The sequence below is a fragment of the Cricetulus griseus genome (assembly GCF_003668045.3).
Source record: "Cricetulus griseus strain 17A/GY chromosome 1 unlocalized genomic scaffold, alternate assembly CriGri-PICRH-1.0 chr1_0, whole genome shotgun sequence".
NCBI classification, from domain to species: Eukaryota; Metazoa; Chordata; class Mammalia; order Rodentia; family Cricetidae; genus Cricetulus; species Cricetulus griseus.
The window spans coordinates 263,377,615-263,404,539 of NW_023276806.1; the positions used below are offsets into that span (position 1 = coordinate 263,377,615).

A 26,925-nucleotide genomic window follows, 5' to 3' on the forward strand; every position below is an offset into this window, starting at 1 on the left:
ATGAGAGAAGAAGGGAAGAGGCGGGGATGGGTATGAGGCTCCAAGAGCCCTGGGCTTTGCTGAGTCTAGTGGTTTCCTTTGGATGGTGGTCCTAGCTGAGGGAGATGCTCTCAGGATCCTGTCCCTGTCCTGACAGGCTATAGAATGGCATTCTGCCAGCTCAAGCATCCCTACAAACCCTGGGTTACTGCTGGCCCTGGTGTGTGAAACTTGGTGTCTTTACCTTGGGAAATCTCTCCTTGAAGATACACCTAGTGTGCCTTCCTGCGATGGCCTCCCTATGCCCTGATCTTGACCCACCATCAGTGCCATCCGAGCCAGTGTGACCTTGAAGCAGGCTGGCCCTGGCTTTGGGCACATCTGTAGTATCATTCTTGAGTCTCTCTTCTCTGGATCACAAAGCTTGGGGATAAATGTCTTCATGTTATAGCATTCTGGGTCCTTCCTCATGAGGGCAACACAACAGGCTCTTATGTGTATGATGGCCTTGTTTGCTTGGATAACCCACAGAAGCTTGGGACTATCTTGAGAAGGACACACTGTATGTGAGGGCTCACATTCTCCTTGCTGGGTGACTCTTTGACCAGCTGGTACCATCCTGGTGACTGTGTCTCAGATCAGTGCCACTGTGTACACCTCTCTCTCTTTCTGGCCTCTGGCTCTAATGTACCCTGGGTTCAGAAAGAGGGAACCCTCCCCTCTTTCTCTTGGGCAACTCCATCTTTGGGAATAGAAGTGAGGACCTGATAACTCAACTCGGAGAGTCATTTAAGGAGGTGGGGATGGGAACGGACAGAACCAAAGGCAGGATCTTAACTTTAGAAGAGCCTGACACCTCCTGTCCAGGGATGGGTATGGACAGCACCATTAGAGTCCCAGTTTCCATTCTGGCCCTTCCCTTGGCCCTGCTCTCCTGCCTGGGACTGGACTTCTTCCTGTCCTCCCTTGGGCATCTGTGTCTTCTTCATCTTAGCGTAAGGTCTTATCTCACAGGAGGCCTCTCTACTCAGTTTCCCAGCCACGGCTGCCATCCCTACCAACTCCCAGCAGCAGGAAATGGCACCCAACCCACATGGCACACAGGAAAGGCATGGATGTCAGTGGGAGGGCTCAGGGAGGCTGGCCTTAACAGATCACAGATGCCTCTCTCAAGTGTATCTAACCCAGAAAACAGTATCTGTGGGTGAGCAAAAGGCAGGAGGCAGGAGAATGGAGCCAGACTGGAGTGTCATGGCGTCACTGCTCCTCCTCCTGCTTCCTTCCTCCTGAGATCACACGAACACGCAACAAGCCCTTGTTGCTAGGAGACCAGCCAGTCACTGTGTAGGCGGGCATGAGTCACCTAGACCCTTTACAAGCACTTGGGTTCCTTCCTGTTTAATGAGGTTCCAGAGGCCATTTATCTCTCAGACTGTGGTGGTGACCAGCAGGCTGGGGCAGGATCCGGCTGTCTCCAATGCCTCTTGGCTAACAATGACAGTGACAAATAATAACAGTAATAACAGCGTCGAATGCTGACCAGGTCCAAGTGACACATCTCTGAGCCCCACATGTATCATGTCTCCCACTCTGACCTATAGTTAAGGAAACAACAGAGCTGGAAAGGTGAGGGGTTATGACTCACTCGGGTCACACAGAGCACAGCAGGCTGGGGAGCTGACAGAGATTAGACTCTTTATCACACTAATCAGACTCCGGCTCTTTGTTCAACATGGCTTCATCCTTGGGCATGTTCTCAAAAACCCAATTTGAGTTAAGAATCCTGTTAAGTCAGTTTCACTAGAAACCTCTGTGTGTGTGTGTGTGTGTGTGTGTGTGTGTGTGTGTGTGTGTGTATGCATTTAGGGGTGCTTTATTTTGTGTGTATGCGTGTGTGGATGTATATATATATGTATGTATTTAGGGGTGCTTTATTTTGTGTGTGTGTACTTAAGGGTGCTTTATTGTGTGTGTGTGTGTGTGTGTGTGTGTGTGTGTGTGTGTGTGTGTGTATATTTAGGGGTGCTTTATTGTGTGTGTTATGTATGTATGTATTTATATATTTAAGGATGCTTTATTTTATATGTGTGTGTGTGTGTGTGTGCTTGTGTAGGCCAGAGGCCAACCTCAGGTATCATTAATCAGGTGCTATCCACCTTGTTTTTATTGAGACAGGGTCTCTCACTGGCCTGGAACTCACCATCGTAAGGACAGGATGGCTGGCCAGCGAGGCCCAGGGATCTGCCTGTCTTAGTTTCCCCAGTGCTAGAATTAGGAGCATGTCAGCACACTGAGTTTTTATCCCCACCCTCTCTTTTTTACACATGGATTCTGGAGATAACATTTAAGCCTCCATATCATCTATCTCTCCCTTAATCTGCCCCCCCCCTTTGACACTACCTCATAAAACTCAGGCTGGCCTCCAATAATTCCCTATGTGGTTGTGACTGGTCTTGGAGTCATGGGATTTCCTGCCTCTACCTCCAAAGTGCTGAGATTACAGGTGTACACCACCACCTTTGATATCTGGTTGGGTTCTTTATCTCCTACTTTCCTCCAGGTGATGTCTGCTGACCCGACCTTCCTTCAGCAAATATCCCATTAGGCTGGTCCAGCCAGAATCCTCCTCCTTACTCAAGGCATTTCCTATTAGTAATCTTCCACCCACTGACCCCCAACCCTGCTCCTTGGCTGTAGATTCCCACTTGTCTGGGCTGTATCTGGAGTTGAGCCCTGTTCTATATAAAGACATCTCTTCCCTCTCGGAAGCATTCTGTCTTTGAACCTTCACTGCTCTCTGGTTCTGGAACTTTCTCTTGTCTCCACTAGGCTGGTTGCATGGCACTCAAGACTGCCTGACACAAAAGCAAATGCATCAAGAAACAATTTGTTCATATGGCAGTGTCACAGCAAGGGGGTTTCCAAAGAAGCTTGGTTTGATAGAGTAACTCTGTCCTCTTTCCCCTGAGAACCCTAGTATTCCAGTGGTAGTACTCTGAGGTCCTGGTTCAAATCCAGGCATTCCCAAGATTCTAGACGTGAAAATCCAAGTCATTCAAGATGATTAGTGGGACCTGAATTTCTCTTTGCTGTACTTCATAAAAACCAGAGAGGAGCCAGGAACCCGGTCTGTTGCCATCCTTGGGATCACCCTTGAGTGAGGCTGGGTAGTACAAGCTTTAAGAGGCACCGGGGTCTGGGATGTGTGTGAAGAATGCCTGGGTTGTGGGCAGATACTAAGAGGGAGGAGGGAAATGGAGCAATGGCTACTGGGCCCTAACAAGTCCCAGACAGTACTGCTCATCAGAGGAGGGCCGGAACAGTTGGGGACGTGTCTATTGAATGTCCAATGAGTGTTCTTCAAGACCTGCTGCAACTGGGTGTAGCACACACTTGATCCCATCTACTAAGGAAGCTGAGGCAGTCGGCCTGTAAGTGAGTTCAAGGCCTGCCTAGGCAAGTCAGGCAAGACTCTGTCTCCAACTAAAATAAGGAAGGGATGGGGCTGTAGAACTGTGGTAGAACACTTGCTTGGCATATGCAAGGTCCTGGGTTCGCTCCCTTCTCCTAAGAAAAGATCTGCCGTAAGCACCATGGAGAAAACACGTGCCACAATCAGGATGAGCACAGCCCTCAGCGTGACAGCCTGGAGACAGCGGTGCTTTCAGACCTCTAGTGTGGGGCCTTAAAGCTACTGAGGGACACTGAGCTTTCACGGGTCTCCTGAGTTCTAGGGAGGTAGTGAGTGAGGACAAGCTGTTACAAGACCAAGCCTGAGTCCCAAACTAGTCCCTGGGTTCCTGTTTCAATCCCCTCTTTCCCTGTCACTACCAATATGATGGACTTCTCAGCCTCCAAAGCTGAGCTAAATGAAGCTTTTTCTCCTTAAGTAAACAGTTTCAAGTATGTTGTTATACCACAGAGAAATGGAATGAGATGGTACGCAACACAGGGCCTGCACCATGGCAATCACTCCTTCTGTAACTGTCACTCAGTGAATGTGCAAACACTTAAGCTGTTTCAAACGTCTGGGGCCAGAGAGGTGGCTCAATGGTTAAAGCCTCTTACCGCATTTGCAGGTTCAGTTTGCATCACCCAGATGGCTGCTCACAGCCACCTGGAACTCCAGCTCCAGGAGACCTGGTACCCTTTTCTCGGGCACCAGACACACATGTAGTGCATAGACATTCATTCGGGCAAAACATGCATATGTACACATAAGATAAAAATAAATCTTAAAAAAAAATAAAAAGACCCATGTTGGAACATGGGAAAACATGAGAGCTACCTTGCTGTGCAAGGACCACAGTGTGGTCACTCTGTGGCTGGCTGGAAGGATTAGTGGCAGCTGCCTGGCAGGGTATGGCTAGGATACTTAGAGGAACGTTTCTGTTCTTCAGGCTGTTCTTGGTGTATGGTAATTCCTCGAGGCCCCAAGACCCAACACAGTTAAAACCAGGCAGCAGCTGGCATCTCTCAAGACTCTGGCCAGGCAGAGGACAGAGACTTGCTGATCCGAGTGAATAGAATGGGCCCCCCTCTCAAAGCAGTAACTGACCCAGGGAAGCCCATCTTCCCTTCATCACTCCTGGCACTCCAGTTTTAATCACAAGGTGAATTTGACTTCTTGCCCCCATGGAGGGAACCTGGAGCTTGTGGGTGTGGGTGTGTACTGTGCTCTGTAAGTGTCTGGGATGCTAAACCCTCTTTTCTTCTCTTTGTGGGCTCACACCAAGTCTAGGCAGCGGGGTGCAATACTCGAGACCTGACCCACTTCCATGTCAGGAAGAAGTCAGACAGAGTGGCTTGGCTGCATGGCGTAAGATGTACCACCTTGTTGGCGAGAGAGGAGTCAGGAGAATCGCCTAGAAGCTCACCGGCCAGCTAATCTGGAATACTCAGCAAAGCAGCAGAAGCAAGAGACCCTGCCTCAAGGTGGAAGGAGAGCTCTCATGACTAACTAAATAGATAATACCCCTAGAAGGAAGTTACACTGTAAGAAAAGTAGACATCAGAGCTTTTTTTCTTTTTGAGATAGGGTTTCTCTCTGCAGCCCCAGCCTGACCTCTAAACACCAGAATGTGATCATAGGTGTGTTCAGTGTATCTAAGATGCCACCCAGATGTCCTCAGAGCTACTCCTGCAGAGCCAAACTCACAGCAGGTGGTGTCAGCTTCTGTCTGCCAGGAAGCAGTGAGCACTGGTGACACTTCTGGGCTGTATAAAGTTCCAAAGCACTGACCATCCAAATGGCCCTTCCTGAGAACTGGGAACCCTGCACTGGGCATGTACGGACATATTCTCTTGGCCTTCCTGGGGGTTCCTGTGCTAACTCTGGGGTGTATTTTGTGTGTACCCTGTTTAGGAAATCAACTAGAAACTGGGTCAACCACAACAGACAGAAAATGAGTAGGCTCTGGAACTCCTACTTTTCCAAAGAGATAGTTTCATAACCGATTTTAGCCCAGGGCACCGCCTAACCAATCTGCTTGTAGGCTGTCAGAGCCATGTGAGAAGCTACGGCCTCATCTGCAAGAATGAGTTTGACAGAAAATCTTTGGGGAATACAAGACACTATGATATAACAGACAGAGAGAGAAAGGAAGGACTCACAACTGGGCTGGCTATCCACTCCACATCCCAGGAGTTAGGCTGTTTTAGCAGCCTCATATGGGAAAGGCCATGGAGCATGGGGTGAGGGGCAGGCTCACCTGGAGCTGGCCTTTCCCCATGAGCTTGTCTGCGCTCTCGCCATCCTCCTTGGTAATCTTCGTTTTGTTGTAACACTTTTCATAGCACAGTATCCGAAGGGTCTGGGAGCCTTCCAGCTCTATCTCAAACTCCTGTGGTTCCCCAAAAGAAAGAAAAGTTACCCACAAACAAACAGGTCCAACCAAGTACGTGGCAGTTCAACATCACATCTAAACCACGGCTCAACAATAAATGGTACCCCTGCTGTCCCAGAAGGACCCAGACCTCACCCAACTCTCCTCACTCGGTCCTGGGACCTTTGTGAGCATCCCTGTGGGCATCGCTGTCACTACACTGTGGTTCTCTGACTGGATGTTTCTCCAAGCGTTTAAACCCTCTCAAACCTAATTCAAACTTGGTACATCAGCATCTATCTCCCAAGAGTGGTCTTGATACCGATGGCATCAGAATCTTGAGGTGATTGTCAGAGGCACTGGAATCTTGGAGTGACTGTTAGAGACAGATATTTAATAACTTTCGGTGGTAATGGCCTGGGAGGTGAGTTCATTTTTAGGGCAGTGAAGCTATTCTGGGTAGTACTATGATGGAGATACAAGTTTTCAGTTATTTGTGAAAATCCACAGAGTGCATATCTAACGTTAACTGTAGCCTTGGGGCTCTGATGTGGTGATACAGGTAAATTACAACATATAAGATTTTAATAGTGGGGAATATATGGGAATTTCTGCCCTTCCTCTGTGAGACTAAGATTGGAGAATGAAATCGAGCCTAGGGGTACAATTCAGTGTCCAGCAAGTGTAAGCTCTGAGTGTAGTACATTCTCTTTAAAAACCACAATCCACCAAAGGGCCAGACAGAAAGAAGGCTTTGCAATGGTCCTCTGAGCTTTGCTGGACATGCAGAGCAGCTATTTTTGGGAAGACGTGTCAGGAGTATGTGAATTCCCTCTGTGATCAGTGTGTACACACCAGGTGACCTAGACCTCCATCAAGCCTTCCCAGAGCTTTGGCTCATGACACCTACCTGGATCTTTTGCAGCCTACCAAGAATCCATCTTTGTTGCCTCTGGTCACAATCCCCCAGTCCCCTTGTTCTCTGAAAGTCTTCTACAATGGGTCTTGTGGCTTTTTAATTTTTTTTTTTTTTAAAGATGGAGGGGGCCTGGTATTCACTATGTATCCCAGGCTAGTCTTGAAGATTAGGCAATTCTCCTGCCTCCGCCTCCCATGTACTAAGATTGTAAGAATGTATCACTGAGCAAACCTCACATAGCTTCATTTTGCCACTATTGTAGATTATATATGGCCCTTGGTGCAGAGATGTTCAGAGAGGTAACTACTGGGTCCCTTATGTCCTTGTCCTACTTAGACAACATGTATAACAACAGATGATGAAGGCACGCTGTGTAGCAAGACCTGGGATCTGGTCCCACAGTTATACCATCAGCCACAAGACCAAGGTAGACTAGACCAAGCTGCCTGGTGTTTCACGGTTCAGTCCTTGGTGGGCAAGGGGTGAGGGGCAGCTGTGTAGCTTGTGTACCAACAAAATCAAGGCTCTTTAGGGTTATGGCAACTGTAGAGACCAGGAATGGCAACTTAGAGGTCTGAGGTCTCTGTGCAATCATGCCACTCCTAAGGACCAAGGTTGAGGAGTACAGACAACAGGCCACACAAACCTAATACCTCAAGACAAGCCCACGGGACCCTTGGAAACAGACCAGGGAGGTTCAAGGAGCCAGGCCTACAACCCTGACAAGCAGGGTCTAAGAACTCTGGAAACCAAAATAGCCACAGGAGCTCATTCCAGTTTCAGAGGAAAAACGGAAAACGGAAACCTAACAACTATACAATAGGCTATAGCAGGATTCAAAAAGCCTTTTAAAGTATTCCAAACACTTCTCTGGAAAAATGGGTTTATTCCTCTGCTGGGAGTGGGTGGCTAGGACTCTTAGGAACACAGAGATAAAATCTCTTGGCTGTATCATACACCTTCCCCTCCCCACCAAGCACTAGGAGATTCCAGGAATGCTGGCAACAGTGTGGCTTTCGGGGAAGCCCGCAGGGAGCCCCTGGAGATTAAGATCTGTGGAAAACATCCTGGTGGAGGCAGGCTCCTCACCTCATTCCAGTTTGGCTCAGTTGTGTCCCTGTAGACTCGAGTCTTCGCTTTATTCACAAAATACCCAAAGGAATCCACCTCCAGGGTGCAGTACAGATCTGTGAGAAAGGGACAGGGCGAGGTAGGGTGACCACTTTTCTCTATTACCACCTTTTCTTAAGAGCAGGTGCTAGTTACAAAATCAGGGAAAAAAAGATCTTTCCTTTTTTTTTTTTTTTTTTTGGTTTTTCGAGATAGGTTTCCTCTGTATTGTTTTGGAGAACTCACTCTGTAGATGATCAGGCTGGCCTCGAACTCACAGAGATCCACCTGCCTCTGCCTCTCGAGTACTGGGATTAAAGGCGTGCACCACCAATGTCCGGCATGACCTTTCCTTCTTAAAATAACCCAGACAGTGGATGGCACAGACACCAGCCCCCTCATGCATACCCCTGGCCCTGCCAGAGGAGTTGGGAAACAGGACTTCTTAAAACATCCACTTGCACAGCACTCAACAATCGTTTGCTAAAGCCCCTTCAGGGATGGAACCTATGCTGGGTGTGCAGGGGGAAAGGCGAATTCAGCCTTGGAAGCCAGGGTGGGTTGGCTGCTGTGCTGTATGGTGAGGCCACAGCAGATGTCTCCTATCCTGGGAGTAACAAAAGGTGGAAACCAGAGCCTAGGGGGAGCGCCTGGGATGGGAGCAGACCCTGACAGGAATCTCACTAAGCACAGAGCTAGGGCACGGGAAGTTCCACACCAGTGCAGGGCACAGGAAGTTAAGGGGGCACTTGTTTGGCTGTGTGTGTGATATGGGCAAGTGTGAGTCAGAAATACAGGCGGGGGTTCTGCATTTTAGGAAAGCTCTGGATGAGGAGTAAGGGAGGCCTGGTGGTGGGGACCAGGGAAGCCATGCCAAAGACCTACATGCATACAGACCAAGCAGGGCAAGGATGGAACAGGACGGCTATCAATGACAGTGTCACTAGTCGAGATGAATACAGATTGAGACGCTGGTGGAGAATGGCATTGGACTGATGGCAAAGAGTCTCAAAGTGGAACAAAGGCTACAAGTGACAGGCTTGGCTTGGGAATTTTAAGTTTAAAGAGTAAGATATCAGATAGAAAAACGACATGGGAGGTCAGGAGAGATGAGTCAAGAGTTGGAAAGGCGGATGCTCTGGCATCATTGGCCTGTTACTGGATGAGCCCAGGGGGTAGGCCTGGCAAGGGAGGAAGATGCTCATGGAGCATCCATATGGTTGATCTTTGCATACAAACTGCTGTGAGAGAGTTATCTATACTAGGTTAATTAAGATACAAAGACCCATACTAAATGTGGGTGGTTCCATTCCACAGGCTGACTAAGAGGAAGCAAAGCTTTCTTCTGCTCCCTGACTGGATGTTTGCTATGTGACCAGCTGCCTCCTGCCTCCGTGACTTCCCCACCATGATGGATGGTACCCTGGAACCATGAGACAGAATAAGCCCTTCTCTCCTTAAGCTGCCTCTGTTGGGCTATTTGTCACAACAAAAAGGGAGAGACTAATACAGGGATCTGTTACTGTGAGTGTGTGTGGGGGTATTGCTGTGATATGTCTGACTGTGGTTCCAGGGCTTAGAACTGGTCTGCTGCAGGAATGTGGAAGTGCCTGGAACTTTGGGTTAGAAATGCCTCTGGATGCCATGAGCAGAGTTTAAGGATCTCTTCTGGTGTGAGTCTGGAGGACCAGAAGACCAAGAGATATTTGGGACAGTGGAGGCCCACCTCATCAGGTTCTAGAGAGGAACTGGAAAAGAGGTCATTTGGGTTATATTGTTATAGAATATTAATTTATGAGGTGTTACATTTGTTTATGCTGTGGAACATTTGTTTAATGATGCAAAGATGTGTTGCATTTTTTTTTTTATGTTGCATTTGTTTAACTCTGTGATACTGTGTTACTGTGCCTGTCTAAAACACCCAACTGGTCAAACAGAGAGCTGAACAGCCAATAGCAAGGCAGGAAAAAGGATAGGTGGGGCTGGCAGGCAGAGAGAATAAATAGGAGAAATCTGGGGGAAAGGGAGTGAGAAGAGAAGGAAAGGAGGACTCTAGGGACCAGCCACCCTGCTACACAGCAAGCCACAAAGTAAGAAGAAAGGTGTACACAAATAGAGAAAGATAAAAGCCCAGAGGTAAAGGTAGATGGGTTAATTTATGTTAAGAAAAGCTGGCTAGAAACAAGCCGAGCTAAGGCTAGATATTTATAAGTAAGAATAATCCTCTATGTGATTTATTTGGGACCTGGGTGGTGGGCCCCCAAAGAGCTAAGAGTAAAAAAACAACCAACTCCATATTCTGGCAAATAATCGAGCTGTATTTTATCCATGCTGAGAACTTGAGTGAGGCTGAGTTTAAAAAATAATGGACTAATTTGTTTCATGGAAGAGATTTCAAGGAAAGATGACATCCAGGCTGTGGCCTGGCTATTGCCCATGAACGGCTCTTATCCAGACATAAAAACTGGGCAATTTGTTAAGGAAAGGAGCTTGAGCAAGTTGATGGCTACAGCCACGACCCAAGGTGAAAAAGTGGCTGTAATTGTCAAAGACAAACCTTGTGCTTCGAACTGGGACAAAATGAAAAGTGCCCTGAGGTCAAGACCTGATCTGTCAAAATCCCCAGTGTGAAAATGAAAATTTCACTTGAGAGGAGAAAATCTAAATGAGAGAGCTGCTGAAGGGTTCCCTCCTCCTGGACAGCAACTGCCCAGGGAAGTGTTTCCCCAGGTCATCAGCACACAGAAGCTGTGACAACTGTGGTGCCAGGGGGCCAGGCTCTATCCCAAGCTGGCAGCAGAACTTGGTAATACTGTCCACATGGTATTACTGGTTCTGCAGAAATGAAAGATGTAAGAGTGTGTGTGTGTGTGTGTGTGTGTGTGTGTGTAGTGGGGGGGGGGTGTCATGGAATCTTGCACAATGGTTCCAGAGAGCAACTTAGGCCAGACAATGTATAACAGAGTTGGAATCTCTTTGAGGAGACCTCAAAAGACCACAGGGTTAAGCTGTGAGGGTAAAGCCTCAGCTGCAATGGTGACCCAGCATGGTGAAGATGCCGGGACCATGGATAGCCACCAAGGAAAGCTGTTGATATGGAGCAGTTCTGGCAAAAGAGAGGGGCAGCATGTAACAGAGCTGGGCAGGGGAGAGGCTACCCAGTCCTCATGGAGTTCAGAAAGTTCCATCATGAGTCCAAGATGTTGGACATAAAGCTGCAGGCTTTAGCGTTTGCCCTGCTGAATTTTACTCTTGCTTTATTCCTATCATTAATCGCTATGCCTCCATGAGGGCCTATGGCTCTGGGAATGTTTATTCCGTGCAGTGTATGCTGGAAACACGCAACTTGTTTTTGTTTTATAGACGTTCAGATAAGAGGAGACTTGAGCCTTTTAAGCAGCGTAGACAATGTGAAAGACTATGGGGAGTTCTGAAGTAGGACTTAATGCATCTTACATGTGAGGTAGTCATAAGCCTATAAGGGGCCAGGGTTGAAGGTTTTGGCTTACAGTGATGTTTGGGTGTCAAGGTGATAAGGTGTGGACTTGCTATAGCTAATCTTGCCAATGCTATGGGAATTAGAATGACCAAGGAAGCAAATCTCTGGGCATGAGTGTGGGAAAATTATCTAAATGGCCCTGAGCTAAATAAAAAGGACAGAGTGAGCTGAGCACAAACACCCCACCCCCCACCCCACCCCCGCCTGTGGATGCAGTGTGGCCAGCTCCTTCGTGTTCCTGTTACCATGACTTGCCTGCCATCAGACTGTATGCCCCATAACTGTCACAATAAAGCTTTCCTTCCTTAAGTCGTCATTGCATTTTGTAGCATTTTGTGTTTTCTGGTCTATTTTTATTGTATTTTGTAGCATGTCTCACAGGAGTAAGAAACTAATATAGGGGTTTAATAGGTAAAGGAGCTTGTCCCCAGGCTGAAAACATAGAATTGGATCCCTGGGATCCACATGTAAATCCTCCAAACTGTCCTCTGCCCACCTAACATGCAGTGTGGTAGGTGGTCGGAATGACAATGGCCCCTGCAGGTTCTTTTGTTTGAATACTTAGTTCCCAGTGGACAACTGTTGGGGAAGGATTAGGAAGTACAGTCTTGTTGGAGGAGGTGTGTCATTCGGGGTGGGCTTTGAGGTTTCAAAAGACTCATACAATTCCCAGTGTGTTCTCTGCTTCCTGCTTGTGAGAAGTAACCTCTCAGCTGCTGCTCCAGTCATCTATTGCAGTGTGTCCACTCTGCTGTCATAGACTCTACCCTCTGGAACTGTTAAGCCCAAATACAGGCTTTCTTTCTAAGTTGCCCCTGTCATGGAGCTTTATGATTGAAACAGAAAGATAACTAAGACAACATACTGGCTTAATGGCTAATGCCCAAGGACCCAAGACACACAAACAAATGAATGTAACAGAAAATTAAAAAGAAACTAATGTAACCGGGAAACATACACAGGGGCAAAGAGAGGAGAGCTTGGACTAATTGCCCTGTTGCAGCTTTAGAGGAAGGAATCACCTGTACTCCAGCCATGCATCTACTGCAACTGTACAGCTTGAGGACTCTTTTTTGCTTCTTTTTTGAGACAGGACATCACAATGCAACCCAGAGTGTCTGAGAATTCATGGTCCTTCTGTCTTCCTGAGTGTTGGGATTACAAGTGTGCTCCAACATGCCCAGCTTTGATAATTTTCGATAAATTAAAAAGTTTGCACAAATAATGTAATAATTTCAGAAAACTGCCCAAAAGCGTCCTTGGGTCCAATCACAAACAAGTCTCAGTCTTACCTTTATCCTGACACCTGACTCCAATCTTTGTCCTTTCTACAAATTTAACATACACAGAATAACACCAGATTTTTTTTGGGGGGGGCATTATTTCCTTCGTTCAGTGTATCTTTATTTTATGTTTTTCTAAGCTGCAACATCTATCCGCAGCTAGCTCATTCCTCTTTTATGGGTCATGCTATGGGTGCCACAGTATGTCTGTACAAGACTTCATGTAGACATGTTTTCATTTCTCTAAAGCGCGGACTGAAGAGCGGCGTTGATGGACTCTATGAAGGGGGGCGGGGTAGGCCTGTTTCACTTTGTAAGGACTGTGCAATGGGAATGTACCTCAGTGGCAGAGCTTGGGCTCAGATGCACAGGGCCCTAACGTTTAATTCCCACCACCAAACAAACAAATGAAACTTGCAATGTTTTCCAGGATGGCCGGATCTACAAACACAGCATAGCTCCTGTTTCTCTGTATCCTCACCAATATTTGATACTGCTCAATGTAACTTTTGTTTTAAGGTGTTGGGTTGGAGACCCGAAGAGCCGCAGTGCAGTCACCCTTAGACCGCTGGAGTAGCTTTCTGGGAGAGAAAGGCGTTCTCTTTCCAGTTCCAGAGAATAGCTGAATCTACTCTGCTGATGGCATTGAGGGACCGCTGCCTACATTCCCTGAATTGGAGCTTCTCAGGCTCTCTGGCATCTTGCTGCTATCAGGCCTTGGGCTCAAATTCTAGATCTAATAATGAAAAGCCCTGCCAGCAGGTGTCAGCTCATTTGCATGCATTCTCAGAGACAGCTCGGGGAAAGACTGAGAAAACAATCTCATTCCCAGCAGGGTTCCTCAAAGAACAGCAGCACATCTGGTGGACATCTGCACAGCTCCTAGGATGCCCATGCCTCTCACCCGCCCGATAGTCCTTCTTAGGTAACATTTGCTTAAGGGGTCCACCATCTCCCTCCCTAAGCTACTTACTTGAACTCTGCTTAAACCCCGTGGCTGAGTGGACGATGACATTCAGGAAGCCGTAGAGCCCGGGAGACTCATCATCTGCATGAGAGACCACAGAGGTAAACTTTCTGCCTCCCCAGGATGGGAGGGTAAGGTGACCGTCGGTCCAGCACAAGGGAGGTAGTATGAAACAGTGTGTATACACTGTGGATTCTGCAGTTAGTGTCTTAGGATCTAGCTGGGTTCAAATCACAGGCAAACCGGTGCTGGAAACAAAGTTCCAAAGAAAGGAGAGGGGTTGGGGTGACATGGGTGTGCGTGGAGTAGGTGTGCTTCGGCACACGCCCATGTGTGTTAACTGGGTCCATATGCCCACGGACAGCACTGAACACCAAACTAGGGACAAAGCCCATGGTCAGTCTCTTCAACTGCCTAGCAGTGGCTACACAGGGAGAAACTGCTTCTAACTCCTAGTAGATCAGTGTGATGCCCAGGAGCCGAAACTGCACCCTAGCAGATCAACCCAGTCCCCAGGAACCAAAACTGCCCCTAGTAAATAAGCCGGATACCCAGAAGCCAGCCTTACCCTCTTTGTTGATGGTCAGTGGAATGTGGTGAACTGTCTGAAGTTTTACACACGAATTGGTCAGCATTTGCAGCTCCACTGATGTCAGAGAGAAACTCTTGAAACCTGAAGGGGCGGAGAGGGTACAGGTCAGTCCAGGTTGCCCTCTCATGTGACCCTCATAACACTTGGGGGCAGGGAGATTAGCAGGACCCCCACGGGTGCTTGCTGGCTCCCAAGTGAAATGTAAGGATATCAGCAGAGCAATTTAAAGCCCTGGAGAGCCTAGGCCCGAGGGCTCCAGAGAGGATCAGCAACACTGCTTACAAGCTCAAGCTCACAGGGGTTGACCTGCCTGCCACCCAAGCACAGTGCCACAAGGCAGGTTTGAATATGACAGGATGGCCTAGAAGCATCTCCCCGGACAGACACCAGCGCAACTCTTGTCCTTTACTCTGCTAAGGTGGGTTGTGTCTCCCAGGCAGGTGAGGAAAAGGGGTTTATTTCTGGGACATACGCTGCCGTACTAGATATGGTTTGGATCAACAAGGTAGGCCAAGAGTCCCTGGGACACAAGCCCTTGGTCTCTCCCAGGCCACAGAAGCACTGAAAGGAAAGGGTGGTCTCAGTATAGAGTAAATGATGACCCTTAGAGACCAGTAGGAGCTCAGAATGGGAAATGGGTCAGAGGCACACAGAGCCCCCAGCTGTATCTGCGGAAACTGAACCCAAACTCCTGCTTCTACAGGAGCTGATTTCTCAACATGGAACAAGTAGGTCTCTGAGGACACAGTTCTTGGATAATGGAGGCTGGGCAGCTGCAGCCTAAGGGCTTGGGAGTGAGGTCTACCATTCTACTCCCAACAATGTCCCAGGACCCAAATGGAGAGAGAGACAGAGAGACAGAGAGAGACACAGAGAGAGAGACAGAGAGAGAGAGAGAGAGAGACAGAGACAGAGAGAGACACAGAGAGAGAGACAGAGAGAGAGAGAGAGAGAGACAGAGAGAGAGAGAGAGAGACAGAGAGAGCACCAACAGAGGGAAGTGCCCAGAGAAGGAAGAAGTCATTACAGTGAGGATTAAGTGTCTTGTCCTGAGGTAAGCCAGGTGGAGGACAGTGGACCACCACAGTCTGGTTCCTGAGGTGGGTCCAGCCAGAGCCTCCTCCTTCATCACGACCTCAGAGGAAGGGCAATGGAGCCCCAGGGGATCAGATAACTGGTGAACAGGGGAGGCTCAAGGGTTGTGCCACAAAGGCCTGGCTGGGACAGGTGGGAAGGGTAGAAGGTTCGTGAGCAAATGTAAGCAACAGCCAGCAAGGATGATAAATCTGGGATGGTCTGGAGGACAGAATCTCAGGGGAAGACCAAAGGGCCCGATGGGTGGGAGTGATGGGGAATGTCCACCTCTATATATGTTTCTCTTATTGGTTGATGAATAAAATACGGATTGGCCAGTAGCCAGGCAGGAGTATAGGCAGGGCTACCAGATGAGGAGAATTCTTGGGAGAGGAGGCAGACAGGAGCCGCAGGGGAGACGCCATGTAGCTACAGGGAAGATAGGACACTGGGCATTCTCCGGTAAGATAAGACCGTGTAGAAACACATAGATTACTAGTTATGGGTTAATAATTAAGAGAGAGCTAGCCAGTAAGGAGCCTAAGCCATGGGTCAAACAGTTTATAATTAATATAAGTCTCTGTGTGTTTATTTGGGGCTAAATGGCTGAGAGACCAGATGGGACACGTGAGAACACAATGGGGCTGGACAATTCCTCTAAGGTGCTTGCTGAGTTAGGCGGGGGCTCCATGCAACACCCCCACCCCCGGTCTAAAGCTCCTTGAAAAGAAGAGCAGAGCAGAGAAACAAGGGAAAGGGAGAAGAGTCAGAACATCAAGAGCTGCCCACTGAGTATCCAGCCAGCCAGCCCTGATGGCTGAAGGCCAGGTTCTCCGGGTACAGGGGCCACTCACACTTCTTCTGCTGCTCCCGGATGCTTTCTCTCCACTCGGCCCGCTCATAGTCGGAGGAGATCAGGAATGTGTAACTCTGGTGAGGGAAAAGAAGAGCAGACACCAGTTATCTCTGCACCCAGGCTGAATCAACACGGGGAGAACCCAGGAGGCAGAGGCTGAGACACACACCTTTCTCTACCAGCCAGCTGAGTCCAGGTGTGTGCACAACCAAGCCGACCACTTTTTGCACACTCTACTGTACTGACTACACTGTGGGCCATGGTACCCAAACACAGTATAAGCCTTTCTCGAAATGCCTGGGTTAGGGGATGACGCTGGCGGGGAGGCGGGGTGAAGCTTAAGGACACGGAGGAGTTAGTTACCAGGTAGTTCTTTAAGGTGAGGGCTGAAGGCATCCCACCCATAAGAAGACAAGATGGGGACAAGGCTCTACAAAGCCTGTCAACAGCTCTCCCTGCCACGTGTTAAAGAATAAATCATGCTACGTGTTCACAATACACGCGGGTGCCATGGCAGGAGAGGCCTAGGCTACAGACGGAAGTTGCCATCGGACCAGCAGGCAATGTCAATGACCCTGGCCGTCCCCAGGTAGAGTTCCCGTACCTAAGGCCTCATCTGTAAAAAAACGCGCATGCTCTCCACCCTGCTCCTTCCCTGGAGCCCTTGCCACTTCCCAGCTGCCAGAGCTGAAGCGGCTGCTATTCAGCTGGAGACTACAGCCTAAGGAGAGAACGTGTGCCTGCCCTGATCTCCCTTGGAATGGGGATGCTGTCCCCAGAGCCATAGAATGGGCTCTGCAAAGGCATCCATGAGCTGGAGACAACGGGCAGTCTGGACCGCAGGTGGCACTCACCTTGCCATTGCGACTGTGTACCCTGAAGGCCATGCTGGGGGACATTAACAGTAGCAGTGACTCTTGCTCTGACAGCTTCTTCCTCAGCCTCTCCATGACTTTGCTGCCCTTGTTTGCCCTCTGCAGAAAGAGAGAACAGTCTCACCTTTTCATCTGGAACCCATGCCACCTGCTTTTGCAGTCCATCTCCCCACCCTTCCCCCTCAGGCTACTGGAGCACAGAATCCCATCTGTCTGCTCAGCACATTCCAGGCCCTTCGTCAGCTGTCGCTGGTGGCCGTTAGAGGGTGTGAACAGTCTTTCCTTGGGGTTGAGCTCCAGTGCTAACTGGGGGTGTGCTCACCAAGCCCTTCCTGAAAGAATGAGACCTTCTCATAAGAGTAGAGGCGAGGCCCTCAGCTTGTTAAAACCTGGACAAGGTTCAGGAGTTACTGGGACCTAAGGGACCTTTTCCTGCTTCCTTTCTTGGTCACATTTACCATCAGGTCCCTGGGACGTTGCAGGTCAGGGGAGGAGAGGTTCCTAGTACATTAAGATGAACATAGCCATGATCTGATCAGAAAGCCCCTCCCTGTCCTGAACTGTGTGGGACCTTCCTAAAGCCATTAGACCCTGCCTGGAAAGAAGACTGTGGCCTCTCATGAGCTAGTGCCCCGACCTCGAGTCCCAGAAGAGCAAGGAGTGGGATGGAAATAACCATCAGCAGGCAGTAGGGCCCAGCGGCCCTGAGGACGAGGCACTGGCTCTGCTTGGGGACACTACTACAGAGGTCATAAATAAATGACCTAACGTCTACCGTGGTCTTGGATTTCCCCTATCTGAAGCTACAGGGCTTCCCTACATGCTCCTTGATGTGTAACAATGGCAGTGTGGAGATCTAGGAAGGGGCATACCTGCTGGAGAGGACCCCCTGCCCTGTTGTACAGGCTTCGCCAGGGATCCAGGGAGTGTCCTTGAGCCGAGGCCTGTTTTCTGATGATACAGCTTGTTTGTGGCTAATACCGGCATGCCCTCTGGCCTGACCTGGACTAACCCTAGACTTCACACATACCCACTCTTCACACCTTCTAAAAGTTCTCCAGAAAAAAAAAAAAAATCAGGGGACTGCAATTCAAAGCAGCTAGAGAGGTCACTCTCTCCATCCCCACATCCTAGACTACCCTGAGTCCTCTACAGCCTAAATGGGATATCTCCCATCCCCAGTGATTAAGCATGTCTCCCTGGCACAATGCTACACGGCTGCTGTCTGAGCATCAGCTAGCTGTCCTTCTAGACATGAAGAAGGCTAGGGTGAGAGGATCGCTTAGGCTCAGGATACTAGCCTAGACAACCCACCATGTATGCTCTCCCTCTCTGCCTGACTTTTCATTTCTGTTTGGTGTGTCTTGGGGTGGTGGGGAAATGGTCCCCCCACCCTTGTGTATCTTTCTTGCCCAGGATCTGTGAGTAATAATCTTCTAGCTTGTTTCCTATTATGGTAGAACATTAAACTTACATCCTCCACGAAAAGAATCAGAGGCTACCCTGGGATGCAAGGATGGGGTAAGGGAGAGGATGCAAAGATAGGTATAAGGTTGGGCTCGACAATGGAGTGATGGCCGCATAGGCTTAAACTGGACATGTCAGAAAGGGGCCACAGGGCACCTGTGAGCGTACATGGACCTTCTATGCAAGGGTCACTGATCACATGTCAGGTTACAGTGGGGCAAGCATTCTATAATAGGCACTCTGTGAACACCATTGCCAGTAGGCCTCATTTCCCGCTGGGGCTGGGTTGCTAATGACTCTGGTAGGAGAATTCAAATTCGCAGGCTCTCAGAACACCCAGAGTCCAGCACTCTAGGAGCTGGGAACATTCAAGGGTCCCAGCAGATCCTGGGAACCAGCTGTGTATGTGTGTGTGTTGGGGGGGGGGGCGGGAACAGACGCCTGGCCAAGACCAAGAAAGCACCTGTTTGGCCTGCACATGAGGGTCTGCTGTGTACTCAGGCTACACAGAACCCGGTATGTGCTCTCCTAATTGGTCGCACCTTCTCTCGTTGGATGTCACTCTTGATTTGGGAGATTTTGATCTTCAAGGCGTCCAGTTCCTCATCCGGCACCACAGGGATGTTGGGCACCGCCTCCAATTCATCCACCGTCTGGAAGCTGAGATCCGTGAGCGGAATGTACCATTTACAGTCATATTGCTGGGTTTTCCTGGAGTGGAGGGGGACAAGAGCATTAATAGACCGGCCACTTCTCCTTTGCTTTTGGAAAATCAGAGAGCCATCCGTCTGCAGCTGGGCCCTTCACCCGCTGCCAACTCCACACACCTTTCACGTAACAGCCTGGGTTGAGGTTGACAGTAGCCACTGCCAGCCCCAGTAATGGACAGGACAGGACTGAAGCTCTGAGCCAGTTTGAGAGGTTGTGGTGTGATCTACCTGTTATAATCACTTCATGTGACAGACAGGGAGTGGAGGCTCTCCTTCTGAGTGGAAGCGAGTTAAGTTCATTCTCAAAAAGTTAGCAGGGATGCGTTAAGGGCACTCCACTGTCACTGTGCTTCCGGTCTGTTCTAACATGACCTCCGGACTCCATTCCAACCTGCTGTATCCTGGGCAAATCCCTGGTGATGGTGGTGGGGGTGTGTGTAAAACTTAGAGGGCATCACGACTGGCTGCTGACAGGTGTGAGTTCCTGGCCCAGCCTGCAGCCACAGACACTCACTCTCTTCTTACGGGGTTTATGATGACACCTTCCTCCAACAACATAGGAGTCATAACCTTGTCTGCCCCTCATCACAAGAGGCGAAGACAAGTCACTCTCCTGCCCTACGAGACAGCTCCAGATGGTTAGCCACAACCCAGACCTTGGGCCTGGCATCCTACCCAGATGGAAACAATGTAAGGAGTAGGGGGGTTCTGGCTACATTGTTACCGTGTCTGTCAGAAGTCCACCCTCCCAAAGCATGGTGAGGGCGGGGCCCATGTCACTCACCCTCCACTTTGCTTCTTCAGCTTGGTGCACAGGAGCAGGTCGGTGAATAGGAATATGTGACGCAGCTTGCGGGCCCCCTCCACCAGCTCCACCATGAAGCTGTCCTTGAGCAGCTGCCGGTGCTGCGGGCACAGAGTGTACAGGGGCGAATCAGGGTGACAGCTGTGGCAGGGAGGTGGCCAACCGGCTTAGCAGGAGCAAGGAGACGGTCTAGAAACCTCTTTCCTTTGGGGACTTGCAGGCCCTCTACCTTTCCTTCCAACATGTTTTATTCAAATTATTTGCCTGCTGACAGGTGGGGCTGCCGGCATCTCTTTTGTTCGGCCGTTATTCTGAGTCCTGCCTAGATGCTTGGACCATAGAAGAACTCCAGAGAATGGGGCAGAGGTGGACACCAGTTTGGAGTGACCAGTGCCACTCTGAGGTGCTGGCCCAAGGTCAGTCACACAGAAGGGGTGCTCCTGTTGAGTGACTGTTCTCAGGCACAGGTACCACACTCCAGGGAATGACTAGTTAGCCTATCAGCAGAGAGAAGATGGGCCTAGGAATCCTTCGAGAAGAGGATATGGGCTGGGTCTAATACTGAAGGCTGCAGGAAGCTGGACCTATCTATGTCTGGACTCCACCTCTGACCCTTCCCGGGACACTAATGACTAAGAACAAAGCCAACAGAGAGAAGAGGTGGACAGCATTGTAGGGATACGAGTTAGAATCTGGTGCGGCCCCTGAAATCCCCGGACATGGCGGGCTATACACCACCATTCCAGGCAGCTCAGCTCATGACAGGGCAGCCAATTATTTCACACAGGCTGGTGTCCATACGTAGAAGGACAGGAAGGCTCCCAACATGCTAATACCATGATTCTCACATCCACCCCCTCAGAGCATAAGACTTTCTGGATAATAGTAGCCACAAGATACAAGAAACAGTAAATATACATTTGTGTTTTGCAGTGTGAGCCTAGCCTTTAACAGGTGAGCCATCTCCCTGGCCTGACAGTGCATATGGGTGGGGCTGGAGGGCAGATTCTAGAGATGGGGATACAGATTGCTAGGTCTGTGGTAGGGCTAAGGGAGGGAGGATTATGGAACACCACAGTCTGCAGGGAATGACCACATGGACTGCTTCCTCAATGAGGAGACCACGAGGTGGCAGACTTTTCTCTATACAAAGTAACTGAACTTCTTGCAATCACCAGCAGAGGGTGCTCTAAGCCCAGCAAGAAGCTGTAAGTCAGTAGTGTTCAGACAAGAATCCCCTCCCTGGCACTGAATGCTCTTCCCAATCTCATGCAGGCTTAAGAGGTTCCAAGAGGCAGAATTAGCCTGATCTTGGCAAGTACTTTTGATATCACAACAGTTACTTAACCTTTCTCCAGCTTTGTCACGGGGCGGGGGGGGGGGGGTAGTGCTTCAACACTTCCCAGCCAGCCTCACCACCAGCCTCACCACCAGGAGTGCATTAAGTCACTGACTGGGACATCAGAGTTGTCCTTGTGCAAAGCACCATGGGAATCTGGCTTCTGAGACCCAGGGCATGGGCAGTTCCACCCAAACAGAACACCCAGCAGCCAGGGAGGGCCTCCTAGCCTTGGGACAGCAGGTGGGGTCCCAAACATAACCAGAATCCATCCAGGAAGGGACGCCTGGAATCAGAGAGTGAAGGGGTCAGCGCATGAAGACATCAGTGGGATGAAGGCGGGCAGGTCCAGTCCTACAGGATGAGGACTGTCCCAGGCCTGGAGGACAGAGTCTTAGGGCTGGCTGTCTTGCCTTGTTTTATAGTTAAGATCCCTAGGACTTCTGGGCAGATGCCACCTCCATCGCTCATGTCAGCCAGACGTGGGGGTGGGGTGGGGTGGGGGGTGGGGCAACTCTGCTGGGAGCCTACTAGAAGCTCCACCATGTGGAGAGGAGCTAAGACAGTCTCACTTCTTCTACCCTTACCCTCCCCCTCCCCCTGGGAGACAGCTGCAGGGGAGGGGAGAGAGAACGAAGGCAGGAATCTATGAGAAGGAAGGAAATACTCAGGTAAGGCGGTGGAGACCTAACAGTAACCCTTGTCCTTCTGACCATCAGCTACGAACCCTCCACTGCAAATCCAACTCCTGTGTTGCCTCCTCCATTCCCTTCCTGGAATCCTGGCTCCTGCACCGACTCTGACCAGTCTGGTCTGGCTGGGCCAGTTCACACAACATCAGTGAGTTCAGACTCTCAGTCTGCCCAGGGGACACCTCACTCAGAGGTGCTCATCAGCCTGGTTACACAGGGGCACGGCAGAGGTCTCCCATCCAGCCCGCCCCCATGCTCCAGGGCACACAGTCAAGGTCAAGGTTGAGCCACCTCCACTAACAGCATCAACAGCTAAAAATTAAATGAGGCCGGGCCCGTCAGGAAGAACCGTCGACTCAAATCTCATCCAGTGTAGGCCCCTCACCCCACCCCTGGCTCGAGACAGAGCTGAAGGACAGACAGCCCAGGATCTTGCTGGACCCAGATCCAAGGAGTCTGCAGCTCAGAGAAGGCTGTTGAAATGGCCAGAGTGTGTACAAGAGGAAAGCGAGGAGGTCCTGTGGTGTGTGTATGTTCCCAAGTGTGGCTGCTGGTGTGCCTGTCCTGTGTGTCCCAAGAGTCACTGTGCAGGTGTCTGTGTCCCCATGTTGTGGGGCAAAGCAGTGGAGGAAGATGTGTGTATGGTTTTGGGGGGTGTGTGTGGCATTCTCTGGGCGTTCTTTTACATTCAGGTAGGAAATTCCTGTTAGTATTCAGGCATCTGTACTGGCCTGTCCTTGACAGCTGAAGCCACTAAGAGCACCACCTGAACAGATTCACTATGTTCCCTTTTAATAGGGTCCTGCCCACCTCCCATCCTTCTCTCTCTCTTCCTCTCTCTCCCCCCCTTCCTTCCCTCTCCCCTCTCTCCTCCTGTCCCTGGGAGGGCTGTCTACCCCCTTCCCTTTCTTTCACCTTCCAATGATCCCTTTCCCTAATTTAAAAAAAAAAAAAAAAAAAAAAAAAAACCTCTGCTTGAACCCTGTTGCCTGGCATCTTTCTCTTGCACGTGGATTTTCTTAAATTACAATACCAGCTGGAAGCGACACCACCACCTTATTAAGTAACCAACAACGCCAGGCACCCTGGGAGAGAAGAGATCCAGGATCCCCTCACTGCCTGTCTCCTGGCATGGCTTGGGAACCAGCCCATCCCTGGGCCTCCTTTGGGAAGGCCAAATTTAGAAGCACAGTGTTATGGTCTTAATGTTTATACCCTCTTTCTCCTTGATGCAGCTCTTTTACCTTGTTTCTGTCTCAGTTTCTTTAAAAATCAGATATGGGGCGGGGCAGGGGCTGAACCTTAGCTTAGTGACAAAATGCTTGCCTAGCATGTAAAGGCGCTGGGTTCCATGCCAGTGTTACAGACAGAAGTAAACCAGGGAGCGAACAAGCTTGTTTCGTGGCTTTTTTTTTCCCTTGAGGAGTAAATGAAACAGCATACCCGCAGGGCCTCACAGGGGCTGTTGGGCTTTTGTGGGTACTGAGGACCAAATCCAGAGTGCTTGACCGTATATTCTGATATTGTGTTACCGTGACAGTTCTGAGCCTTCCCCTTGGGTTGTGGGCTCTGCAGTCCACACCTACCCTCATCATGACAGCAAGCAAGTACTGCCCCACTCTCAGTGCCAGTGGGACCTTGCCCTTCTCTTGCCTCTGCTCACCACCCTCTCAATACCTCTTGCAGATGGGTTTGACTTTTCCAGCTGTAGTTATTCAACAGCTATGTGTGTGTGCGTGCGTGCATGGAGCCCAGGGTTTGGAGTACATCCTTAGTCCCAACTCCTTTTAATCATCAGCAGGAAAGCCAAGTGCTCTCTAAGCCCAACTCACTGCCTCTCAGGCTCAGCCTTCACTAGCAATGTTTCTTCCTACAGCAATCTCAGAAGCCACTGCCCGCTTTCCTCCACATGGGGCCTCCAGAAGCCCAGGTGGAGAACTAGAATCCTCAGACACTCTTGCAAGTCCTAGCAGCACACAGTGTAGAGCTCAAAGCAGTCAGGCAACCACTGCTTGGAGGAAATCACCCAGCAGCAGCAGGGACCTTGTTATCTAACTGTGAAGTTAATTCGGCTACACCGGTGTGCACCCACCCACCAGCTCATGGGGCCTAGAGCCTGGAAGGAAAACATGTCTGAAGATGCATTGAGGCAGAAGCTGAGATCCCAAGTCCTCACTCCTTCCTCAGGCTGGGTAGCTCCCGCTCCTCCTAGTTTGCTGGTGTGCTCGGGCGAGGATTCTGGCCTGCCAGGGAAGCTGCTGGCCACTCTTCAGTTTGGAAAGTACCTCTACCGCTGCCCAGACACTTCCAAAAAAGGGCCAGCTCTGGAGGCAGGAGACTTGGCTGAAAAGCATGAAGAGATCACGGCAGACGTACTAGAGATCAGGTGCTGCCCAGGGCTCACACTAGGGTCTCTCCACAATGTCCCGGCTCATCCTGCTGGGAAGCATGTAGGTTTTTTCCTGGCCGGTGACATGAAGGGTGCCCTCCGCCATTGTCCACAAAGAAGGCATCTCCTTGTCACCACTTCCGTTTTGTACTGTCTATATGGGAGCTCACAAAACCCTCCAGCTTCACCATGGCCCAGTGGAGGGGTCACTGCCTTAGAGAGCACAGACACTCAAGGGGGAGGGAGAGCTCAAATCAGGTTCAGAGGCAAGCAGTGGGCACGGTCCAGCGTGGGGTGGGAAGGTCGCCTTCCTAGCACCTCTCTTACAGCATCAATCACTGTGTAAGAGGGAGGATGCTGAGGATCCGACATGCCTGGGGATTGGGGGGGGGGGAATGGGCACAAGTTCAGGCACCTGTCTGTCTGTCATCCTGACTGTTTCTTTTAAGGGATCCTAAACAGTGGGCAGGGATACAGAAGTAGGCTTGGTCCCGTATTCAGGGCCAAGGGAAAGGGGGTTCAAACGTTTGTTTCTCAGGTCAAGCTCTCTCATAAATGAACAGTCATTAAAAGAGAAAGAACAGAAGCGCCATGTGGGATGGGTGACCTCATCAGGCAGCCAATCAGTATCTGAGACCTTGATGGGCACAGAACCGACACCAAGTAAGACGCAGTGGACTGCTGCTGGGGAAGCCCAGGCTTTGCTCTCATCTGATGGCCTTAAGCGAGTGCCAGGTGCAAGGCCCTATGTCCTGCAGATGGGACCTGCTTCCTAGGTCCCCTAGATGGTGGGAAACCGCTCCACTCATCTTTCCACCAGGGGTCACTAGCGAGTAAAGGTAGGATCCCACCACGTCTGCCTTCGATGGACTTAATGATCACTGAGTGGACACGCAGGGCCAGAGTGCTGCCATTTACTGTTTTCCTTATAAACTGCATCCCTTTGAGGCCCAGGTGCCCAGGGAGGTGAGTTACACCCCTACCCTACTATAGGGATAACAAACGGGTCTAGGAGGGAGAAGCTGCAAGTTCTGGGATGCGCAGGGGCAGCCCTGGGGATGCTGGCATGCGGCCCGAGTTGGCTTTATTCCCTCCTCTTTCCCAGCTCCTCCTGGGTGGGGACCATCAAGAGAATTGCGAGCAGGCGCCTCATTCACAATTAATCCCAATCAGAGACTGTGGCCAAGTAAGTACTTTCAACTTAACATGTAGTGCAGCTCTTCCCAGGGAAACACACGGAGAATGAGAGCCAAGAGCAGCCTGCCTATCACTAGCCTGATAAAAGAGAAGTCCCCAAGCACATGGCACATGAGCCATGAGAGGAAGAAGTGTTTCTCAGTGGCAACTTCAGTCAGTGCCAGGACCTTGCCCTGTGCTGTCTAGGTCTGACAGCTCCTGTCTGTGCACAAGACTCCAGGGATGGTAGTGCAGCTTCCCTAACTCTACCAGCACTCTGACAAAGGATGTTCATGTTAGATTCTAGCTCCCTGCCCTGTAACCCTGCTGTGCTGCGGCCAAGGGCACAGGCCGAGGGCAGCTCATTGATGATGCACGGAAATAGAATCACCACTCCTGGCTTCCACAGGGTTTAGAAAAGGAAGCTCTGCGCTGAAGATATTAACTTCTCTAGCCAGACTCGTGTCCCCCAAACTGCAGATCCTTCTCTTTGTCCTACATTTGAACCCTTACATCTAGTGTTAGCAGCTTTCCAAGAAAAGAGCACCCGGAGAAGCCGGGCGGTGGTGGCGCACGCCTTTAATCCCAGCACTCGGGAGGCAGAGGCAGGTGGATCTTGGTGAGTTTGAGACCAGCCTGGTCTACAAGAGCTAGTTCCAGAACAGCCTCCAAAGCCACAGAGAAACCCTGTCTCGGAAAAAAAGAAAGAAAGAAAGAAAGAAAGAAAAAAAGAAAGAAAGAAAGAAAGAAAGAAAGAAAGAAAGAAAGAACACCCCGAGATGGTGGCAGGTCTAGGCAAATGAAATGCTATCCTCCTGCTCACTGTTGCTTCAGTGAGCTGGTGGAAGATGAGGAAAACAGTGAGAGATGTCTCAGACATAACAACAGAAGAAAAAAAGAGATGGCTGAGTGAGGGACAGTGACAGGGGCTGATGTGGCCATGGCAGTCCAGGATCATTCTTGACTTTACCCTGATGTCCTGCTGTAGCTGGCAGAATCATGGATTCCCTAAGGACCACACGTGTCCTGTGCTGTGCTGAACCATCTGCTAAGGGCCAGCCAGTGGCTCTCTGTGCCTGAGATTGAGGGTGCCACGCTCAGCCATGCTCACCTCTCCTTTTTTCACCGTCATGGACTGCCGACGTGGTGTGATCTCCTCATTGATGCTGGAGAGGAAGTTCTGTGAGATGCGGAGGGCGTCCTGAAGCAGGGAATGGTCAGGATGGCTGGATGGAGTGTGCTTTAGCAAGTCCTGGCCCAGGAGGGAAGACTAGAGTTAGTCAGAATAGGATCAACACAGACCACTTTGTGAAACCATGCACTCACACTGGGTGCAATTCAGAGCTGCAGGCCCGCTGCTCTCAAAGC

At 50.1% G+C, this 26,925-nt stretch overlaps 1 protein-coding gene across 1 annotated transcript in view; it reads right to left on the reverse strand.

The window, feature by feature from the left end:
• Positions 1–26,925, reverse strand: part of Bcr (BCR activator of RhoGEF and GTPase) — a 121,301-nt gene that overhangs the window by 12,471 nt on the left and 81,905 nt on the right. Inside the window, exons 8-16 of the mRNA XM_027394197.2 lie at positions 26,669–26,809; positions 19,941–20,062; positions 18,989–19,157; positions 16,959–17,078; positions 16,103–16,178; positions 14,151–14,255; positions 13,589–13,663; positions 7,813–7,910; positions 5,691–5,822 (exon numbers count right to left, since the gene is read on the reverse strand). Of these exons, the coding sequence (XP_027249998.1) occupies positions 5,691–5,822; positions 7,813–7,910; positions 13,589–13,663; positions 14,151–14,255; positions 16,103–16,178; positions 16,959–17,078; positions 18,989–19,157; positions 19,941–20,062; positions 26,669–26,809 (1,038 nt within the window). The remainder of the gene's footprint in view (positions 1–5,690; positions 5,823–7,812; positions 7,911–13,588; positions 13,664–14,150; positions 14,256–16,102; positions 16,179–16,958; positions 17,079–18,988; positions 19,158–19,940; positions 20,063–26,668; positions 26,810–26,925) is intronic.